The 18,074-nt window shown below is 37.8% G+C and overlaps 2 protein-coding genes across 4 annotated transcripts in view; both read right to left on the bottom strand.

The window, feature by feature from the left end:
* Positions 1–2,565: 2,565 nt before the first annotated feature.
* LOC122072190 (rho guanine nucleotide exchange factor 8-like) lies at positions 2,566–5,463 on the bottom strand. Its single transcript, XM_042636761.1, has 7 exons — positions 4,998–5,463; positions 4,629–4,745; positions 4,306–4,460; positions 4,143–4,217; positions 3,773–4,039; positions 3,362–3,682; positions 2,566–3,254 (listed from the first exon to the last, which is right to left on the bottom strand). The coding sequence occupies exons 1-7, from the start codon at positions 5,284–5,286 to the stop codon at positions 2,817–2,819; spliced, it is 1,662 nt and encodes a 553-aa protein (XP_042492695.1). The 5' UTR covers positions 5,287–5,463; the 3' UTR covers positions 2,566–2,816.
* Positions 5,464–9,129: 3,666 nt separating this feature from the next.
* Positions 9,130–18,074, bottom strand: part of LOC122059283 (transcription factor MYB3R-1-like) — a 36,946-nt gene continuing 28,001 nt past the window's right edge. For all 3 annotated transcript variants that reach the window (XM_042622009.1, XM_042621995.1, XM_042622002.1), the window contains exons 10-12: positions 11,527–11,644; positions 10,224–10,460; positions 9,130–9,555 (exon numbers count right to left, since the gene is read on the bottom strand). In XM_042622009.1, the coding sequence (XP_042477943.1) occupies positions 9,421–9,555; positions 10,224–10,460; positions 11,527–11,644 (490 nt within the window). In that variant the 3' untranslated portion in view covers positions 9,130–9,420. The remainder of the gene's footprint in view (positions 9,556–10,223; positions 10,461–11,526; positions 11,645–18,074) is intronic.

Genomic DNA, 18,074 nt, shown 5'->3' with positions numbered 1-18,074 from the left:
GCCCAACCCAACCCGGCCCCCTTTAATACTATATAAAATTCCTATTTTGCCACTACTAGTAAAAAACATATTAAGTTTTCTTACCTTTTGATTTGTAATATGATTTGATTTAATTAAGCTTTATTTTGTATGTTGTAAAAGTCATAATCTCATCTTTTTATTTGTAAGAACAATCATAATCTCATATCATTTATCTTTTTTATTAAAAGTTTGCTTCACATATTTCTGGGCATTCAACCAACTTAAGAAAAGAATTTTAAGGTAGACACGTTTAAAGCCCGTTCAGACTTAAATAGGTCCGTAGCCTGCCCGGTCAAGATCCATTTAAGGAAGCCCAATTAAAGCCTGACACCGACCGGCCCGATTATAAACCGTACCATGCCCCCCAAAGCTAGGCCTATTTACTTAAATGGTTGTTCACGGTGCAAGGCTTCAAAGTGGTCAAGCCCAATTAAGCCCGACCGAGACCGGCCTAGCCTGACCGATTGACACCCCTACTTGGAAGTGCTGATGATTATGTGACTATGTAAGCCTCATAACACAGTCAATTTATTGCAGTTTTTAGGAGAAAATAATGTTATCCGGTTTAACTCGGAGGTGGCTAAATGATCACCTTACCGCTTGATGTACGCTCTCGTGCTAGGCAAGGTTGCAACGAAGGGGCATTCTCTCGAGAGCTAAGCAGGCCATGCAACCAGGTGGCATTCTCTCCATAAGTTTTATCATGTTTTTTTTTTTTGTTAACCAAGGTGTACGAACCAACTTATGTGCACCTCAATTAATCCTCGGGGAGACTAACACAACAACCCACCACCATGATCTCCACTTAAATTGTAAATGGACAGATGAAGAATCGAACCTGAGATCGTGCACCTAATCCACACAATCCTCAGTTCACCTTAACTATCTGAGCAACTCACAAGTGGGTCACCATGTTCATTGATCACAAAAGAAATGTTGAATGCCACTCACACTCCCTGTACAAACACATTGTGCCAGATGTATTGTTTCAATGTAAATTTTTTTGCTAATAAATTGTTTCAAAGTAAAATGACTAGAAGGAATTCAACCAAAAAAAAAAAAAGACTAAAAAGGAGAAGAATGAATATAAAATATTTATGGGATGATGTTCTCTGTTTGGGAGGGTAATATACATTAATACTTTCCCATGAGTAGGGTCTATCTCTCTCATCCTTTTTATGAAATGGTATCTCTGTCCTTAATTGGGGGAGGGAGAGATTGACCAAGGAAACACTACCATACGCTACACTTGGACACAGAATTCAATGTAACCAACCATGTATGTGTTTTTGAGGCATTTGCATCTCCTTTCACCAATAGAGAGGCTTGTTACTCAAGTTCTTGATACTAGGAGTTGGTTTCATGCACCCTTGCTTACCTCACAGCTCCACAGCTTCTGGGGACATTCTTCCCATCAAGAAGGGCCCACAACTACCCCCAAAGCCTGGGCCATTTGGCAAGATCTAATTTTTCAGGAAAAGGTCCACCCCTCCCTTACTCTTTCCTTTGTATGTCTTCATTCTTTGCTTCTGATATTTGTTGACTCTGCTTCCTGAGTTGTTCGAGTCACCTGGTAATATAAAACACAATGGCCAGCGTATCTATTTGTCTTCAATTACCTCAAATACAATATCAAACAATGGCCTTTTTGCTTACAGAATCAGTCTCTCTCAACACAATGCCCGGCCCATTTTTTTTTTTGGGTTGAATAAAGAAATATATTCAATGAAGCACCAGAGATACAGAGGGGTCTCCCTAGAGAAGGGGAAGCAAAAGAAAATGCAAAACTGTACAAGAGAAAGGTCCTAGACTTCGAGGTCAAACATCTCATATTCTTCTCTCCAAATATGGTTGATGGTAGCACTAGACGCATGTTTGCCTACATTACTGAAGCTTCACTTCCCTTTAAAGATCCATTTGACTCACTTCCACTCTCCATCAAGATCAACGAGCCTCCACCTGGCTACCCAACAATTGTGGAGGATTCTTTCCCAAACTCTACAGGAGAATGGGCACGAGAAGAAAAGATTGTGGATATATCTTCTACAGCATTCCAGCAAAAATAGCATGAAGGAATGGACCGGATCTACTTATGGTTGAGAAAATCCTGCGTCGGGAGAGACTTAGATCATCACTCTCCAAACAATGAAGCTATGACGAGGAATATGGTTTTTAAACCATGCCAATTCATTCCAAGGGACTTGTACAATCTAGACCTCCACAACATTTGTAGGTTCTTTTCATTACACTGCAAGAATAGTCACTTTCATGATGCTCTTGGTTCCAGCTAATGTTAATGGAGTGTTCTAAGCATGGAGAAACATCCTCGTTCAAAAGAAATTAAGGCAAAGGTTAAGTGGATGTTCAGAGTGTCTGAAGATGAGATGATCTGAGAAGAACGAGTGCAACTGGCCTCGTATTCGATGGATCCAGTTGCGCAATCAGTATCATTAATTTAGTAACAATCTCAAATAGCAAGGACTGAGAAAAATGCTACTTCAGTGAATGTCTAGGACAAGATAAGTAAAAGGAATGGATTTTTTCTTTTGAAATGGTCAGAATAAAAAGTGATCAGTAGCTACAACTCTACAAACAAATTACATCCACAGGATACAGAAGGGAGCATTACCCAAATGCATCATCCAAAAAAGGAATGAAATGGTAACAAAACAAATTAGAGACCAAAAGACTCCTTTATGGGTCTGAGTATTTACATTGGGAATTCAAGCTCCCCTCACTCACTTTCACTATGTTCCTCCCTTTCTTTTCTCTCAAATCTCTCTATAGTTACTGTTTTAATGACGAGATGTTGGACTTCTCAAGCCACCCAAGATCTCTAGCTTCTCTATGTAGGAAACTTTCTTGTTGGTAACAATGTTGGCAGGTTTGCTCATGGGCTTTTCTTCATCTTTCCAGTAGTCCTCTACATTCTCCGATGAATCCTTCTTTAGCTCTGTTTCTCCTTGATCCAAATGCCAACCCATAAAGTCTGATAATGTCATTGAAGTAGGTGTATCGATGGAATTCAACTTCTGTATCTCTTCTTCAGCATCTGGGAACTTTACCCGCCCTATGGCCAAGGAATTTACTGATAGTTTTCTGTCTGACTCAGCCAACGATGGATCCCTAGCAAGGGAATCAGCATAGAGAACATCTTCAATTCGTGACATGACTGTGAAGGCCAAGCTTTCAAGTATCCTTGAATAGCTCTCTAGAACAGATTGTCCCACATCCTGCGGCATTTCAGAATCAAGAATTTAGTTTCTTTGAGCTTGCATCCATTAGTAGAAAGTTTATGAAAACAAAAACAAGAAGAATATTATAGTGTTCATGTTCATACCCTATTGTATTGAATTTTACTTATGTCAAGTGCTGATTGTGGAATGCCAGGGAACCTCTGTTTTAGAAGGACTAGGATGCTTTCTGCTCTCTCTTCAAAGAGTTCCCTCTTTTCCAAACTCACTGCTGAACCCCATGAAGATTTGCCATCTTTGTGGACCATCTTCCTCTTCCAAATTACAATAGATGCTTCAATTCTATTCTTGAGGTCTAGGATTTTGTGCTCCGTCGAAAGGTCCATGGTGGTGAGGAATTGCTCTGGATCAAAGTATTCAACCGTGATACTCTTATATATAGAGTCCCCGAGGCTTGCTCTCCCATTCTAACACCAAAAGATAGAGAAATGAAAAAGAGGAAAAATCAAGGATGCCCAAACACTAAATCTACATAAATAAACTGTAAGGATCTTTACCTTTGGCAGGGATTCAATATAGTTTTCAGGAATTGCCATCTCTGATAGAACTTGGGCATTTATGGCCATTGCTGCTTTCAGTACTTGGTTCACAGACTCCTTTTGGAAAAGCAGCCATTTTCTTGATACATCAGATAGACCCTCAGGTGGGACCTTAGCAGTGGGTAGCCACCATTTATCTTCATTCCTATTTCCATTTTCAGCATCATCAGAATCTCTTGATACATACCAGAACTCATTCTGGTCTTTAAAGTTATCTAGGTAGTCCTGTTAATCATGAATCCAATATTGGAAAAGAAAGGGAAACATTAGCATCAATTATCCTCACAAGCTCCAAAGCATTCAAATCTTAAAGGGATCATGGGCTTACAATAAGCATTGCATCAAGTTTTCGCAGGGCAGGGATATTCATATGCAGATCAGTTCGTTGGCGTGTCACCATTATCTATTTGGTCAATAAGAGATCAACAGTGTGAGAAGAGGCTATATATGCAAAATTGATCAATAAAGAATTTCAGGGAGAAGTATATCACCTCCACACATGGTCCATCTTTGGTTTGCTGTTGGGAAGGGACAAATTCAACAATGTGATCAGTGACAGATAGAAGCCAATCAATTTCTTTTCTCCACCTTACTTTCCTCTCAGGATTCATGGGCTCCAATCGCTTTTGTTCACCGAAGACGGAAGCTGTTTAAATTAGAAAGAAGAAGAAAATTCACAAGCTATTAATTTTTACATAATAATAGAACATATGCAGTTCATATTCTACATATATAGGCAAAATGTATGAGGCTCTTATGTTTATAGTAACAAAGAAAGGAAATGAATGCAGTTTCGTGGAAAGATTGAAAGCACCTGCAAGGTTGGTAATGGCATTTGACAAAGCTAGAGCTGATGAAACACCCTTCCCTCCACCAGACATATCTTCACCCAAAAGAAGCTTAGAAAACCTTTCTTTCATCATTTCGATATCTGAACCAAACCCAACAGGAATCAATCCAAGGGACAAGTAAAAAGAAAATTATTCATAGAATATGTTCCTGATTGGGATTTTTTTAATCCTCGGAGACACATTGCGGTCAAAACAAACTAGCCCGTAAGGAGAGGGTGTCCAAGTACCTATAAACCTTCACATCGGACTATTTACATCCCATGTGGAATTATTATTTTCGCATTGAATCCAGACAATATGGAGAGAAGAAATTAATGAAAATGCATTGTTACCTGAGTTCCTGTCTTTGGCTTGGCCACCTCCCCCTTCTCTTCCCAAGCGTGACTTGGGAGCAACATCATTTGATCGATTCAGTGCAGACCCAATTGGTTGATTCTCCTTGTCAGATGAAGTCTTGGATCCCTGACTTCTAAAGGTAACCTGATCATCCACCATTGACCTTGCTTTGTAACTATCAATAATCAGGCTCTGAGCCTGGCGTCCTGTCATCTCAAACATTCCTTTGAAGTGGAAAGACTTAGATTTCTGAATAGTATGATCTTGTTCAAATGCTCTAACCATTGTGAGTTAGAGAAGAGGGGGGGTGGGGGTGGGTGGGTGGGCTTCAAGAGAAAAAGGAAAAAGGATGATCAGGACGTAAACAAGAATGTCAATAAATGTTGGAAAGACTAGAGGGATGGAAAGAGAGAACTAACAAAATGGTGGTGGAAGTTATGTTGAAGAGGGAAATATGGGAATAGAAGAGAAACCCATCTCCCTGAAGGAAGGAAAGAGAGAGAGAGAGAGCTTAGAAGCTGTTTTGTTCTGGTTTGGTGGATTATGTGAATTAGACACAAATGTGGAGATGATTGATTGATTGATTGAGATGGGTTTGTGTAGTTTTTCTTTTTCTTTTTTTTTCTTCTTGTGTCAACCAAAATAGAACGTGGGGTGCATGTTTGAGAAAGAAAAGGTGAGGTGGTGGGAGAGAGGAGATTAAACAATGGGAGATTATTTTGTTGGGTTTGTTTTAAGGCTGTGGAGGTTGGAGTTTTAGCTATCTTTTGAAGAGTCAATGTCTCCCAAAAGCCCGGGAAGACATGCAAGGAAAACTACCTATCTCTTTGCCTCTCTCTTTCTCTCTCTAATCTCTATGCACACGGGTATGGTATATATCCGCCGGCTTATTTCGAATTACAAAATTACCCATGACAAGGGTTAGTGCATTGCACGTTGAATTAGACAAAAGACGAGATATGAGAAAGATTTTCTTTTCTAAAAATACAATAAACATATTTTTGAGTCTAGAAGTTTTCTTTTTTTGGTAAAAAGTTTAGAAGTAACCAATTACATGATCTTAAAATAGATCTGAAAAATCCTAATGATCAGTTCTATAGCAATCCTAAGAAAAATAAAAAAGTAAATTTTTAATTATATTAATGTTGTTGTCTATGTTTTCAACATTGGGCTTCATTTGTTGGGATAGTTGTCCCCCCACCTTTGTTTATTTACATTGTTTCTTCATTGTAATTTTCTTTTTGGAATGTTCTATTAAAAAAAAAAAATGTTCAAGTGTGTAGGGATTGAGTCCAGACACAATATTGTGTGAAATGAACAATCCATCTCCATAAAAAGTGGAAATGTTCACCCAGTTGATGTTTTCAGATGTGCTCTTATTGGCCCCCATGCAAGTGCATGAGCCACTCTCTTAAGAATTCTTCCCCCATGTCCGGGTTCAAATCCTCCGTGGTAAGCATTGAATGGCAATGAAGATTCAAGTGGTAGGAGGGTCTTGACATGCAGTCTAGCCTTTTGAATGCTCACTGTCACTCACTGCCTGACCACAGAGGATTCTTATACCCACCTCCTGACCAAAGAAAATGTTATTTTCTGATTTCAGACTTAGAACCCATAAGGTTTACCATTGGTAATCATCTCTCCAATCTAAAATTCCCATGCTTAAGAGTCAAAATCCTTAACTTCTCTAGAATTCCGTGATACTACACATTGTCAACCATTACTCACTAAATAAAGATGATCACAAATCAACATTAAATAAATATGATCACAGATCACCCCTTTAAATAATTAATCAACTCTGTTTTCCGACTGCCCAAAGAAAATATTAAAATAAAGAATAAGAAAATCAACCCTGTGCCTCTTCTGGGTATGTAAAATATTTCTAATTCATTCCTGTACATACAATGCCAACCTTTTTTGCTCCCCTGTCAAGATTGATCCACCGTGTTTTAGATTTTGGCATAAACATTCTCTCCATCACAATTGGGGTCTCAAATTTGTCGGCCTAATTAAAATTGTTTTATCAAAGAATATCAATGATTTTTATATTTCAATAATGCAATTGTGTGACTCATTGCCTAAGTTTACAAGTGAAGAACCCTTTTTGACTTTTTCCTCCTTTGAGTAATTGGATGGACATCTTACCAAAAAAAGAAAAGAAAAAGGTACTAGGGTGGATCCACACTTGAAACTAACATATTTTTAAGGATGCAGAATTTCCTATTATAATAATAATCATGTGGCAGTTGGGTTTTCTCCCAAATTCAATGGATATTGGATATATTTATCTATCTCATCATCTAATCATGCATCTGACTTTTCCACATAGCACTATAAAATTTTTCCACAATTTAAAAAATTAGCACAAGTGAATAATAAAGATTCTTATAAAAACGAGAAAAGAGATTACATAAATGGTTGATCAAATGCTTGAGATTAGTCACTAAATTTTATAATTTTACGGGAAAGAAAAAATCCTCAATGATTAGAATGCCAAATAATCTTCTCCACCAAATAAAATAAAGGACTTGAAAAAGACCGTGTGTAAGACTTTTCCTATATATTACTTCATAGAAATTTACAAGAGGTAACTAGTATTGGAATCAAATTAGCAAAAATGAAAAATTAATGGATATCAAGATACTCAAGTTTTAGTCTACAAGCTCTAACAAACATTATAAATGAAGATTTTATTTTTTATTTTTTTTAGAGGGAAATGTTCTCTGTCCGAGAGTGTGACTCTTACACTAGTGCGGGAGAATATACCTGAAGGCATCAACAAGATGGTCATTTCATTCCCCCCCACCTTTTTTCTATGTCTAGGCTCAGCCCCTACACTCCCAGACAGAGTCCTTTTTTTCATTTTTTTTAAGAGAGATCAAGGCTTTTTACTCTCCTTGACCATATATCTCCCTTTCCACATTGTCATACATGCAATTTTTTTTTTTTTTAATACTAATAAGAAATTGAGTATTAAATAAAACTTTTTGGACATCTATGTTGTTGTTAGAGAGGGTGATATTCTGTTTCCCATTCATAGATATATAAGCCAAATGAGCTATTAACAAGACCACTTTGTTAGTAGGCTTGAACAGAAATGTAGTTAGTGGTACGAGATCATAAACGTCCACAAAAATAGGCGCAACACTCCAAGGCCACGAAATAGTGTTTTTATCCAAAAGAAGATGACTTTACTCTTCTAAATTGCTCCAACAAACTTCTGCAATGCTTCATCCTTTTGTTTTCGCAAGTTGCCATGCATGCAATTTATTCTTCTTATAGTTACATTGCAGCAATTTAAATGCAAACTTGCGTTTCTTTACTTCAGTTAAATTTTGAATGCAATCCTATCGTAAGTTGTATAAGGTTCCAATTTACCTAACTAGAAAAACAATAAGGCACTCCCAAATAGAAAACATTGTTCTTAAAATAATTTTATCGGAAAGTTATTTCTGTGACTAACAAGTCTAAAGAACAATAATAAATGCAAATAAGGGTGAGGTTTTGTGCATGGTCATGCATTGTCATGTATCATGCACACAACCACAGATGGAGGTGAGGGTGTGCACCATAAACCCTCATCCCATGGTTTTGTGCATGACCATGCTCCATGCATAGCTGCGCACAAAACCTTATGCCATAAAAAAAATTACATTTCATTTTAGGAAAATTACTAGTTCATCCAAATATTACAAGCCTAATCAGGGTTTTAGTGCACAGTATCAGAAGGGGTATTGGCCAGTTTCGAAATCGATACCAAATAGGTGTTTCAACCCAGACTCGACTAGCATGATTACCTAATGACCAACTTAAAAGCATTATAGGGCCATGGTGAGCATTCCTTATAAGTTGGAACCACGGTTTCAAAATTTAGGAATTGGAATCGATGAATCGACCATGATCAATCCTGATTCCAGCCGATTCATGCCAAGGAAACCCTAGAATCAGTGAATTTCCAGATTTGAGGACCAATTCTAAGGCTCTTCAGACCAATTCCAGTTGGATCAGAATCAACAGAGACCGATTCAATACCTATTCTGTGTTTTGAAATGCTGGTTAGAACCTTTTCTGTAAGAGATTTTATTGAGACCATGATGGAGTAGCCTTTTAAGTACTTGACTGAGATTGAAGAAAGACACCACAAAGACAGATTGATTTGAAAGGGATCCACTATTACAAAAATTACAAGAAAAAACTAACTTAAGATTTGCTCTTTACATAATGCAAACAATGGATAATCATGCATTTTTAAACCCCGAAATATATAAGCTGCCCTCTACACCAATTTCTACCATTTACTTAAATCAGATACAGAAATTTGTAATAATGAGAAAGGGAAAGAATGATATTATACATATACATAAATATATATTCCAAAACATAGAAGCTCCAGGCATTAGCCATAGGAACTGTGTCCTACCTGCAGCCCTTCATCAGGTAGGAAGAGGGGCTTGAAAAGTTTACTCCATTCACATTTCCCCCTGACTTCCTGTTCTCTGCTTGCTTCACTGGAGTCCCACATCCACTGAAATCAAGAACCCGCCGCTCACTCTGCAAAGGCAGCGAATCCAATAAACACTTGAAAGTTGGAAATAAAAAGCTTCTCCAATACTCATGGCAAAAGCTAACAGGTCCTGAAGACAGTACAGAAAAATGAGAACCAACGCCTCTTTACCACATCAAATGCCCAATCTTGAGCATTCAGAGTGTTTCTGGTTGTCTAGTGTGTGAACACACCCCTTTTTTGCCACTTTGCCACATTTTTTAGTGTTTGTTTGGGAAAGGGAATATCTTCGTAAAAGAGTCTCTCCCACTCACTCAGCATTCTCCCAAATATCCCAAATATAACCATTGAAGCATCCATCCAAAATTGTCAAATTTTGATCACTCTTGGGAAAAGTAACCTCTCTTACATATTCCTTGTACAACCAAACAGCTAGAAAATGGGGTCCATTTCACTTCACAATCTCTAGACAACCAAGCATAGCCCCATGATTTCTGTTAATAGCCTCCGTTATGCTGTAGTGTACAATAATGATTAGAAAATGATGCGATAAATAGCAACAGCAATCACATCTCATGTATATATAATGTTTCAGAACTGGCATTGTCATCCCTTGAAGCTCCACTAGAGCAAGATAATAAGAGTAAAATATGGGAGAAGGGTAGATTAGAATAAAGTAAATTAAACAGCACTAAGAATCACAAAAACATCATACCAAGACACCAGAAGGCAGAGGAATATGGTTCTCCAGCACATTATCTGGGAAGTGATTGTTCTCTTGGATGGAATTCTGGTTAGTGGAGCATCTTTCCTTTGAAGACATTTCAGGGTTTTCAGATGCCAGAATCTCCTGGGCTTCAGCCACTGCAGCTGCAGTATGCTCACTCAACTGTTTCATCAACCCAATTGCATCATAACTTCTCTCCCCAGGGCTCATGAAATATCCAATGTCCTGTAAGCAGTTGTACTCATTACATGGAACGAAGGAAATTTGGGGAAAAGGAGAAGAACAAGAACAAAGTGCACATTTATGTGCAATCCCAAATTATATGCCATTTGACTCATTTCATCAGGACAAAAATACAAACAAACACATGCATGCACCTACAAAAAAACCAACACACAAACACAAACACAAAAGAAACAAATCTGGACAGACACAGATTTTGAAAAAAAAAAAGGAATACGGTGGGGGGGGGCAATGGGGAAAAGAAAAGGAAGACAGAAAAACTCCAAAATTCCTAACTTCAGTATTTGCATATAGTGCTCAAAACCACAAAGTTCTTTAGCAGCAGGGTCTAGAATTATGAGCAGGAAAGGTCATGCTTATTGTTGATCCTAGTTTACAAACAAAAAACAAATAGAGATTGAGAGTTTAATCTCTTAGTTTCCCATCATGTAAGATCTCTCATAAATAGGGTTTATATATAAAGGTTGGTGGTTCCTTTGAAATTTCTCATTTAATCAGCAAAGAACATATGTCATACTTTCTGAACATATGTCATCAAACCAGCACATGCATGCACCTACGAAAAAACCAACACACGCATAAACGAACACAATGACACAAAGCTGGACAGGGTGCAGGATAAGAAATGGAAAACAGAAGTAAACAATAGGAAGAGGGAGGGGGGGAAAAAACTACAAATTGCCTAACTTTATATATAGTGCTCAGCGCCCCAAATTTCTTTAGCGGCAGAGGTATAGAATTATGAGCATGAAAGGTCATGTTTATTCTTGAACCTAATCTACAAACAAAAAACAGTTAAAGATTGAGAATTCAATCTCTTAGTTTCCCATCACGTAAGATGTCTCAAAGATAAGGCCTATATTTGAAAATAAAGCATGGAGGTTCCTTTTGAGTTGAAAATAAATATTTCATATCCACCTCCCTCCTCCTGCATGTCTATCTGGAGGGAAAACACAGATCTCCAAAAAGAAAAATGATGACAGAACTGAAAATATTTCATGTAAAGGGGAAAATAAAAATGAAAAGAAAACTAAGCTTTTTTAAATACCTCAATTGTTATGTCTGTATCAACTTTTGATCCAGGTAGAAAAGAGTTCATGAACCAAGGAGACTTCCATGCCGAGGGAGACTCAATACTTCTTCTGATAGAAGGGGTGTTGCCAAATCTAGAACCAAAAAAGAAACTTAGATTTGATTACCAAAATAAGAAAAAAGAGAGGTGCATTCATGGGCTATTGTGTTACCAGGAGCATTATTCAGTACAATAAGAAACCATACTTCATGAATTAGTTTCACTTATATACATAAATTTTTTTTTTCCAGCAAAAGTTTATTCCGTGAATCATATTCTTCAATGTAGAATCTGTAAAGCACTGCAACAATTCCAGTTATCACTTTTCTTCTTTTCTCTTCATTGTTTCAGTGTCTAACATTATATAGTGAACCAAAGTCCCTACACTATCGATGGGAAAATGGTGTACAGACTCGCCGGGTGTAATGGAATCTTGCATACTAGCACCTCATTGATCATCGGATAGGGGCGAAACTCATCTCAGCCGTTAGTAGCTGATATCGCTACACACCCGCGATCCACCGCCACTAGAATACCTCTCCCCCCTCCGCCTTCACCATTGTCTCCGCTGCCACGTTGAAGGATCGATTGGAAGGCATTCTACAGTGTCAAAAGCCACAGGGTATGAGCATCTCTGACAGCCCCCTTGCCGCACCACCCCTGCATCTCCCCCCTACCGCTGTGTCTCCCCCTCTCCCTTGCTACCTACAAGATCTGTTGGAGCTTAGGTTGCTTCGACTCCAACATACTTGCTTCCATGGATCAAGCTATTGTTGACAGTGTTCCATGTTATGTCTCTATCCATCGGAGCTAGTGGCTATGGCTCTCGTAAAGACCATGATATTTTTATTTGCTTTTTAGTTTCATTTTTTAAAATGAAGGAGAGGGTTTTGATTATTACTTGGAGATGTAACCATGGCTCCTGATGTTGGAAAAGCAAGTTCATTCGTTTGAATTTTCGATTTTGTGATAGAAAGGGATTGCCTTTTCTATGTTCAGAGAACCTCTCAATTTGGTTTGAGAGCTTCAATTACTAGGTTTGGGATGGGTTGGGATTTGTGAAGCATGTTGGCTATTGATTGTGAATTCTCCTCATGTGCAATCAAGAAATTGGGAACGATCGTGTTCTTAGTGTGATAACCTCTTCGATTAGCAGCAACAATAGTATCAGTTTGCGTATGGGATGGAGACATCTACCACAGCCGCAACGATGCAGCAATCACCGAGTAGTCTGAGGATTTCAGAGATGGTGGTGCATGTTCTGAGCATAGTTGTCAAGGTGACAAGGCGATCCAAGGTGGTGGAGGGGTGCCTAAGCACTTAGGCGACAAGGTGCCCAAGTACTATTTTTTATTTCCCCTAAAAATTAATATAGAAATAGAAGACAATAGAACTAAAGAAAGCAAGCTATTGAAAGTTTGAAAGTTTGAAACAATCAAAACATACATTTGGTTTATATTATTCTTGGAAATGATCACTGCCATGGTATACCTAGTCTCACATTTGGTTTATACTATTCTTCGAATATATGATCTTATCTATATGTAATTAAACTACTCTCGATTTAGAGAAATGTTCAGGTTCTCTAATAAGTTTGACTAGTCATATGGTTTATTTTACAAGAGACTTTTTGAATTAGGTAGAGCACAAAACCAGCTTTTCAATAAATCTAAGATTACTAAAATCTGACTTGTATTGAAGGATTTATGTTCCAGTCAAACCTCATTTAGTGTGCGTGAATCTTGTTTAAAATCGACTTGAATGTTTTTAGACATTAAAAAAATAATAATAATAATAATAATAACAAATAAATAAATAAATAAATAAAATTTGCTGCTCTTTGGGTTTTTAGTGATGTTCTATCACAAAAAAATTATGAAAATTTAAAATTTAAGAAAAGCTTTAGCATTTGAAAATTGAAAATCCTTTTAGAATTTGAATTTTTAACTATATTTATTAGATTATTTGGGAGGGTTGTTTTCTTACTTATGAATCTTAAGTAAATGGAACCATTTACTTAAATAGTGTTTGGCATAAATCAATGCCAAACCTGGTTCAATACCAATAGAAATCTAATAAATGAAAAAAAATCAATGCTTAGCACTAAGGTGACAGTTGCCCAGACCCCAAAAACACTGCTTGGACGCCAAGGCAGCACCTACGTGATGCCTTGACAACCATGATTCTGAGATTCATCAAACACAATGGCGTGGCTGCCCGTGGATAAGGTGGGAAAGTAGTTTTCTCTCATTCCCGTTGGCAATTTACTGGCGAGATTGTTGTTCAGTTGCCTTTATTTTCTTCTACCTATTGGTGATTGTGGACTTCTTTATACTCTTGAAGTCAGCGGAAGAAGGGAAGATGCAGCAGTTGCAATGGTGAGGCGGAAGAGGAAGAGAGTGATGTTAAAGGAGCAATTGTGGAATATGGGTGATGCAATAGTAGTGGATCAATAGTAAAATGTATCATGTCCCAGACGATTGTCAATAAGATTCTAGATTGCAAGATTCCTTTACACACTGCTAACGTGTATAGATACCTCTCCCATTATCGATAACCAACACTGCTTGCAGGACATCGAGGCAAGTTATCAGCGAAACCTTCCCTACAATGATACCTATGTATGGCATCATTTGTTATATGTAAAAACCCAATGTCAATCATATTGTTGTCAAGGCATAAAGAATCCTAGTATAAACATGTACCTGCTCCCTTATACATGTAGAATGGATTTGAAAAAAAAAAGGTCTCATATTACAAACTGATCGACTACATTATAAGAATAACTTATTGCACATTTATACTCAATCATATGCCATTTGGACATCTCGCATACAATTAGTAGCAAGCATTACTTAAGGCCTCAAGCAAAGCTGGCTGAAACAGTTCTATTCTGCATTCTCTAGGATGAGACTGGCCTTTCACCACCTTTGTTTGGCTTTGCTATCTAGCTATCTCTAATTTAGCGAGCACCATGCGTGTTACAACTCAATTAGCCTTACACCAACTATATATAGGTAGGCTACCAGATCCTACATCGCCTATTCAACTCCATTCAGAGCCACTCTTCCTGTTTACCATAATCCATGTATTTGTATGCACATACAAATACAAAATCCAGGATGACATCCAACCCAACAGAGAATCCATATACGAACCGAACTGGAAGAAAGAGTCCAAAATTATACCACCCAAGAAAAATATAAGATTGGAGCTTCGTGAAATTTTGAACCAATCACGGTGTTCAAAAAACCTAAATTTGGGTCGCTATGGGTTCACCCAAGCATACAATAATCAAAATAATGGAAAAGCTGCAAATGATCCAAAGTTCACAAGGTAGTGGCAGATTGGTAAATAAATAGAATCTTAAAGAATTACTTAGGAAGATATGTGTAGGTAGGGATGCAAAGAGAACTTGATTTACTGGATAAGGGTAGACTTGGAATGAAGATAAAAATAAGAACTCAAGAGATTAAAAAAAGATGAGATGGGTAATATGGGAAAAGCAGGGTTATGGTGTTGTCCAAATTCACTTCACCACTTCTACCTTTCGTAAAACAGAGAAGTGGTAGAACCAGCATAGGTTGGGGTGATCGAACTTTACTAAATAGGCTCAAATGGAATCAAAATTTCTAGGGGAGATCGATCTTTCAATAGCCTATTGATGTGGATAAATCTATCTAAATGGGCTTATTTTATTAGAAATAAGCTTTGGATTGGGTTGTCTATGCGTTGGGCCTTTAGTCCATATTCTTTCTAATGGGCCTATAATATGGGTAGAGGCTAGGAATACAGGATTAGTTAGTTGTGTCTTTATTTCTTTTTTGTTAGGAAGTCCTGTCATATTGAGTCAGTTTACTTAATTATTTCAGTTTCCTAGTCAGTTTATTTACCTAATTAGTTAAAGATTGGGTCTATATACCTTTCTAAGGAGGCCAGCATTGCACACCAATTTTCATTAATGAAAATAATGCTGCTGTTTTATCTTTCTTGTATGAAGAATCTCCCTTGTGTTTGATCAAGGATCCTTGTGTGTGATCAAGGCTGGTTGGTGTTTGATACTTCCAACCACCTTGCAGTGTGAAGCCCAAGTGTTTATATCTTCTTAGTATTCTTCTTCCTCCATCTTCTCCATTATTCAAGCAAGTTATCTTCCAACCACCTTGCGGTGTGAATCTGGATTTCATATGCAAAACTTTTTTTTCAGGAATTTCGATTGAGGCCATCTGACCATCTGATTTTAATTTTTGCATTTCAATTCTATTTCAGTTTGTTTGGATTATTCAATTACAGTATCGCATTACCTATTGATACCAGCTGAGAAGCACTAAAAACAAAGATCAAAAGAGGAAGTAAAAATTCTGCAACTCAGGTCTCACATTAAGCCTTAAACAAGATTTGATTCTAGAATGGATTCTCACGGAAAGAGAGCTTATATGGGATAGGGACATGAGGTTTAAGTCTCACTATTATGGTGATTCTATACCTCAACTTTGAAGGTGGAAGGTTACATTATAAGAGAGGTCAAGTCCTCTGCTGAACTCAGGTAACTATAGAATGGTAGAAGAAAAGAAAAAAGAGAAAGAAGAAGAGATAAGAGTAAGAAGGATGGAATAACTAAAAGGTAGAAGAAATAATGGAGAGTGAGAATTAAGAGTTTACCAAAAAGGGAGAAGAAGAAGATTATGGGGAGCGCAGGGGAAAGAAGGAAAACTCATGGCCATTACTTGTCTCGAACAGCAACTCAATCTTTAAATATTCCATTCTATCTCTGGCGTAATGGTTGCTTACATATAAAAGAAAACAAATTCCTACCGTACAGAATTAGACAGTAAACTGGACTCGATCTATAATCACCATCTTATGTAGTTAACTCCTAAGAAAATAAAACCAAATAAATAAAAATATTACATAGAGATAAATCTCTACCAAAAGAGAATGCAATTACAAAGACACATCCCTAAGTAGATGATTAACCTCTACCAACTCTTGTTGGTCCAAAAACTCAGGTTGGGCCAATTCCATTTGGGCTTGGGTTTCCAAACTTAGTCATGCCGGTCTAACCACACTTCCACTACTACATCACATGTAGGGCCCGTTTGATTTTGTTTCTCTTGTTTCTGTGTCTAGAAAAACAATTTTTTAAAATACAAAAAGGTGTTTGATTTTTCTGTTTCCCGAAACGTTTTCAATAGTGTAGTCGAGTTCAAGACATGAGTGAAGGCACGACGTTATAGGAATGCAACTCACGAGTGAAGGCATGACTTTAGAGTTGCAGTTATGCTTCATGAAGATGAGCTTTAGAAGGATGAAGGCAATCCAAAACTGTGAGCTTCGCACAACTAGGTTGGAATCGTCGCATTTAGATAGCGAGAAGTTTCAACAATAGGTTAGGGGTTTGGGTAGGTCGAGTGAAGTATCTTGTTTTTCACAATTTTTGTTGCTCCCACTTGTTTCTAGAAATAGAAAAATAAGTCTAACTTGTTTCTCCATTCCTGTTTCCAGATCAGAAATAGGCATAAATTTCTATTTCTGTTTCTAAAAACAAGTGAAACGAAACAGAAAAATCAAATGGTTTTTAGGGTGTTTTTCCGTTTCTGAACACAGAAAAATTGAAAAACCGTTTCTGGAAACAAAATCAAACGGACCCTTAGTGCTTGATGACCTGCCATGGAGCCAGACATGGGTGGGCTGATGTCCCAATATCCATCTCAATGGTAAAATTTAGGGCCAGTTTGACAACGTTTGTTTCTACCGTTTTTGCATTTTCTTATTCCCAGAAACAGAAAACCAGCCTAAAAAGCATTTGATAAAGGGCCCATTTGATAACGGTTCGTCTCAGCTGTTTCTGTGGTTTTCTATTTCAAAAAACGGAGAAACGGGAACAAAAGCGTTTGGTAAACCCGTTTCGTTTCACCTATTTCTTGGAATAGAAATTGAAATGTATTTTGATTTATGGTTCAAGAACCGGTTTTGACGAAATGACTTTAACGCGTTTCGTCGTTTCCGGAAACAATTTTCACTCAAAAAACCACCCACCCCTAAAAAAAAAGCAAGCTTCCTATTTCAAAAGAGGAACCCACCAGAAGAGGCGATCCCTGTACACCTCCTCCAACCTCCGACTGCATCCACAAACCGACGATTCCGTCCGTATTTGCAAAGATTCGTCGTGATTGCACTCTCGTGAAGGCAGAGGACGATCTGTCTTCTCAAGTTGCAGAGATTCTACGTATGTTCGCGCTCCCGTGAAGATGTACCGTTGCAAGAGGAAAGGCAGATCCAAAGCTTTAAAATAGAACTTCGGAAGCAACATATACCTCCGATTGTTCAAGATCGTTGCATTGTGCGACTGGATTTTCTTAGGAAGCATTTCAGCCACAGGGTGCCCTAGGCATAGTTTTTAAGGCGTTGCTAAGGCGTCGCCTTACCAGCGCCTTGGCGCTAATGCGGTCTAGAGATGGTAAGGTAGTGCTACGCCTTATGTGAAGTGGTGATTTATGGGTTTTTTGTTTTTTTTTTTTTTT

This window comes from Macadamia integrifolia, chromosome 2 (genome assembly GCF_013358625.1).
Source record: "Macadamia integrifolia cultivar HAES 741 chromosome 2, SCU_Mint_v3, whole genome shotgun sequence".
Lineage (NCBI taxonomy): Eukaryota > Viridiplantae > Streptophyta > Magnoliopsida > Proteales > Proteaceae > Macadamia > Macadamia integrifolia.
Note: the sequence above shows the minus strand (reverse complement) of the source record. Positions and strands in the feature narration are given on the sequence as shown.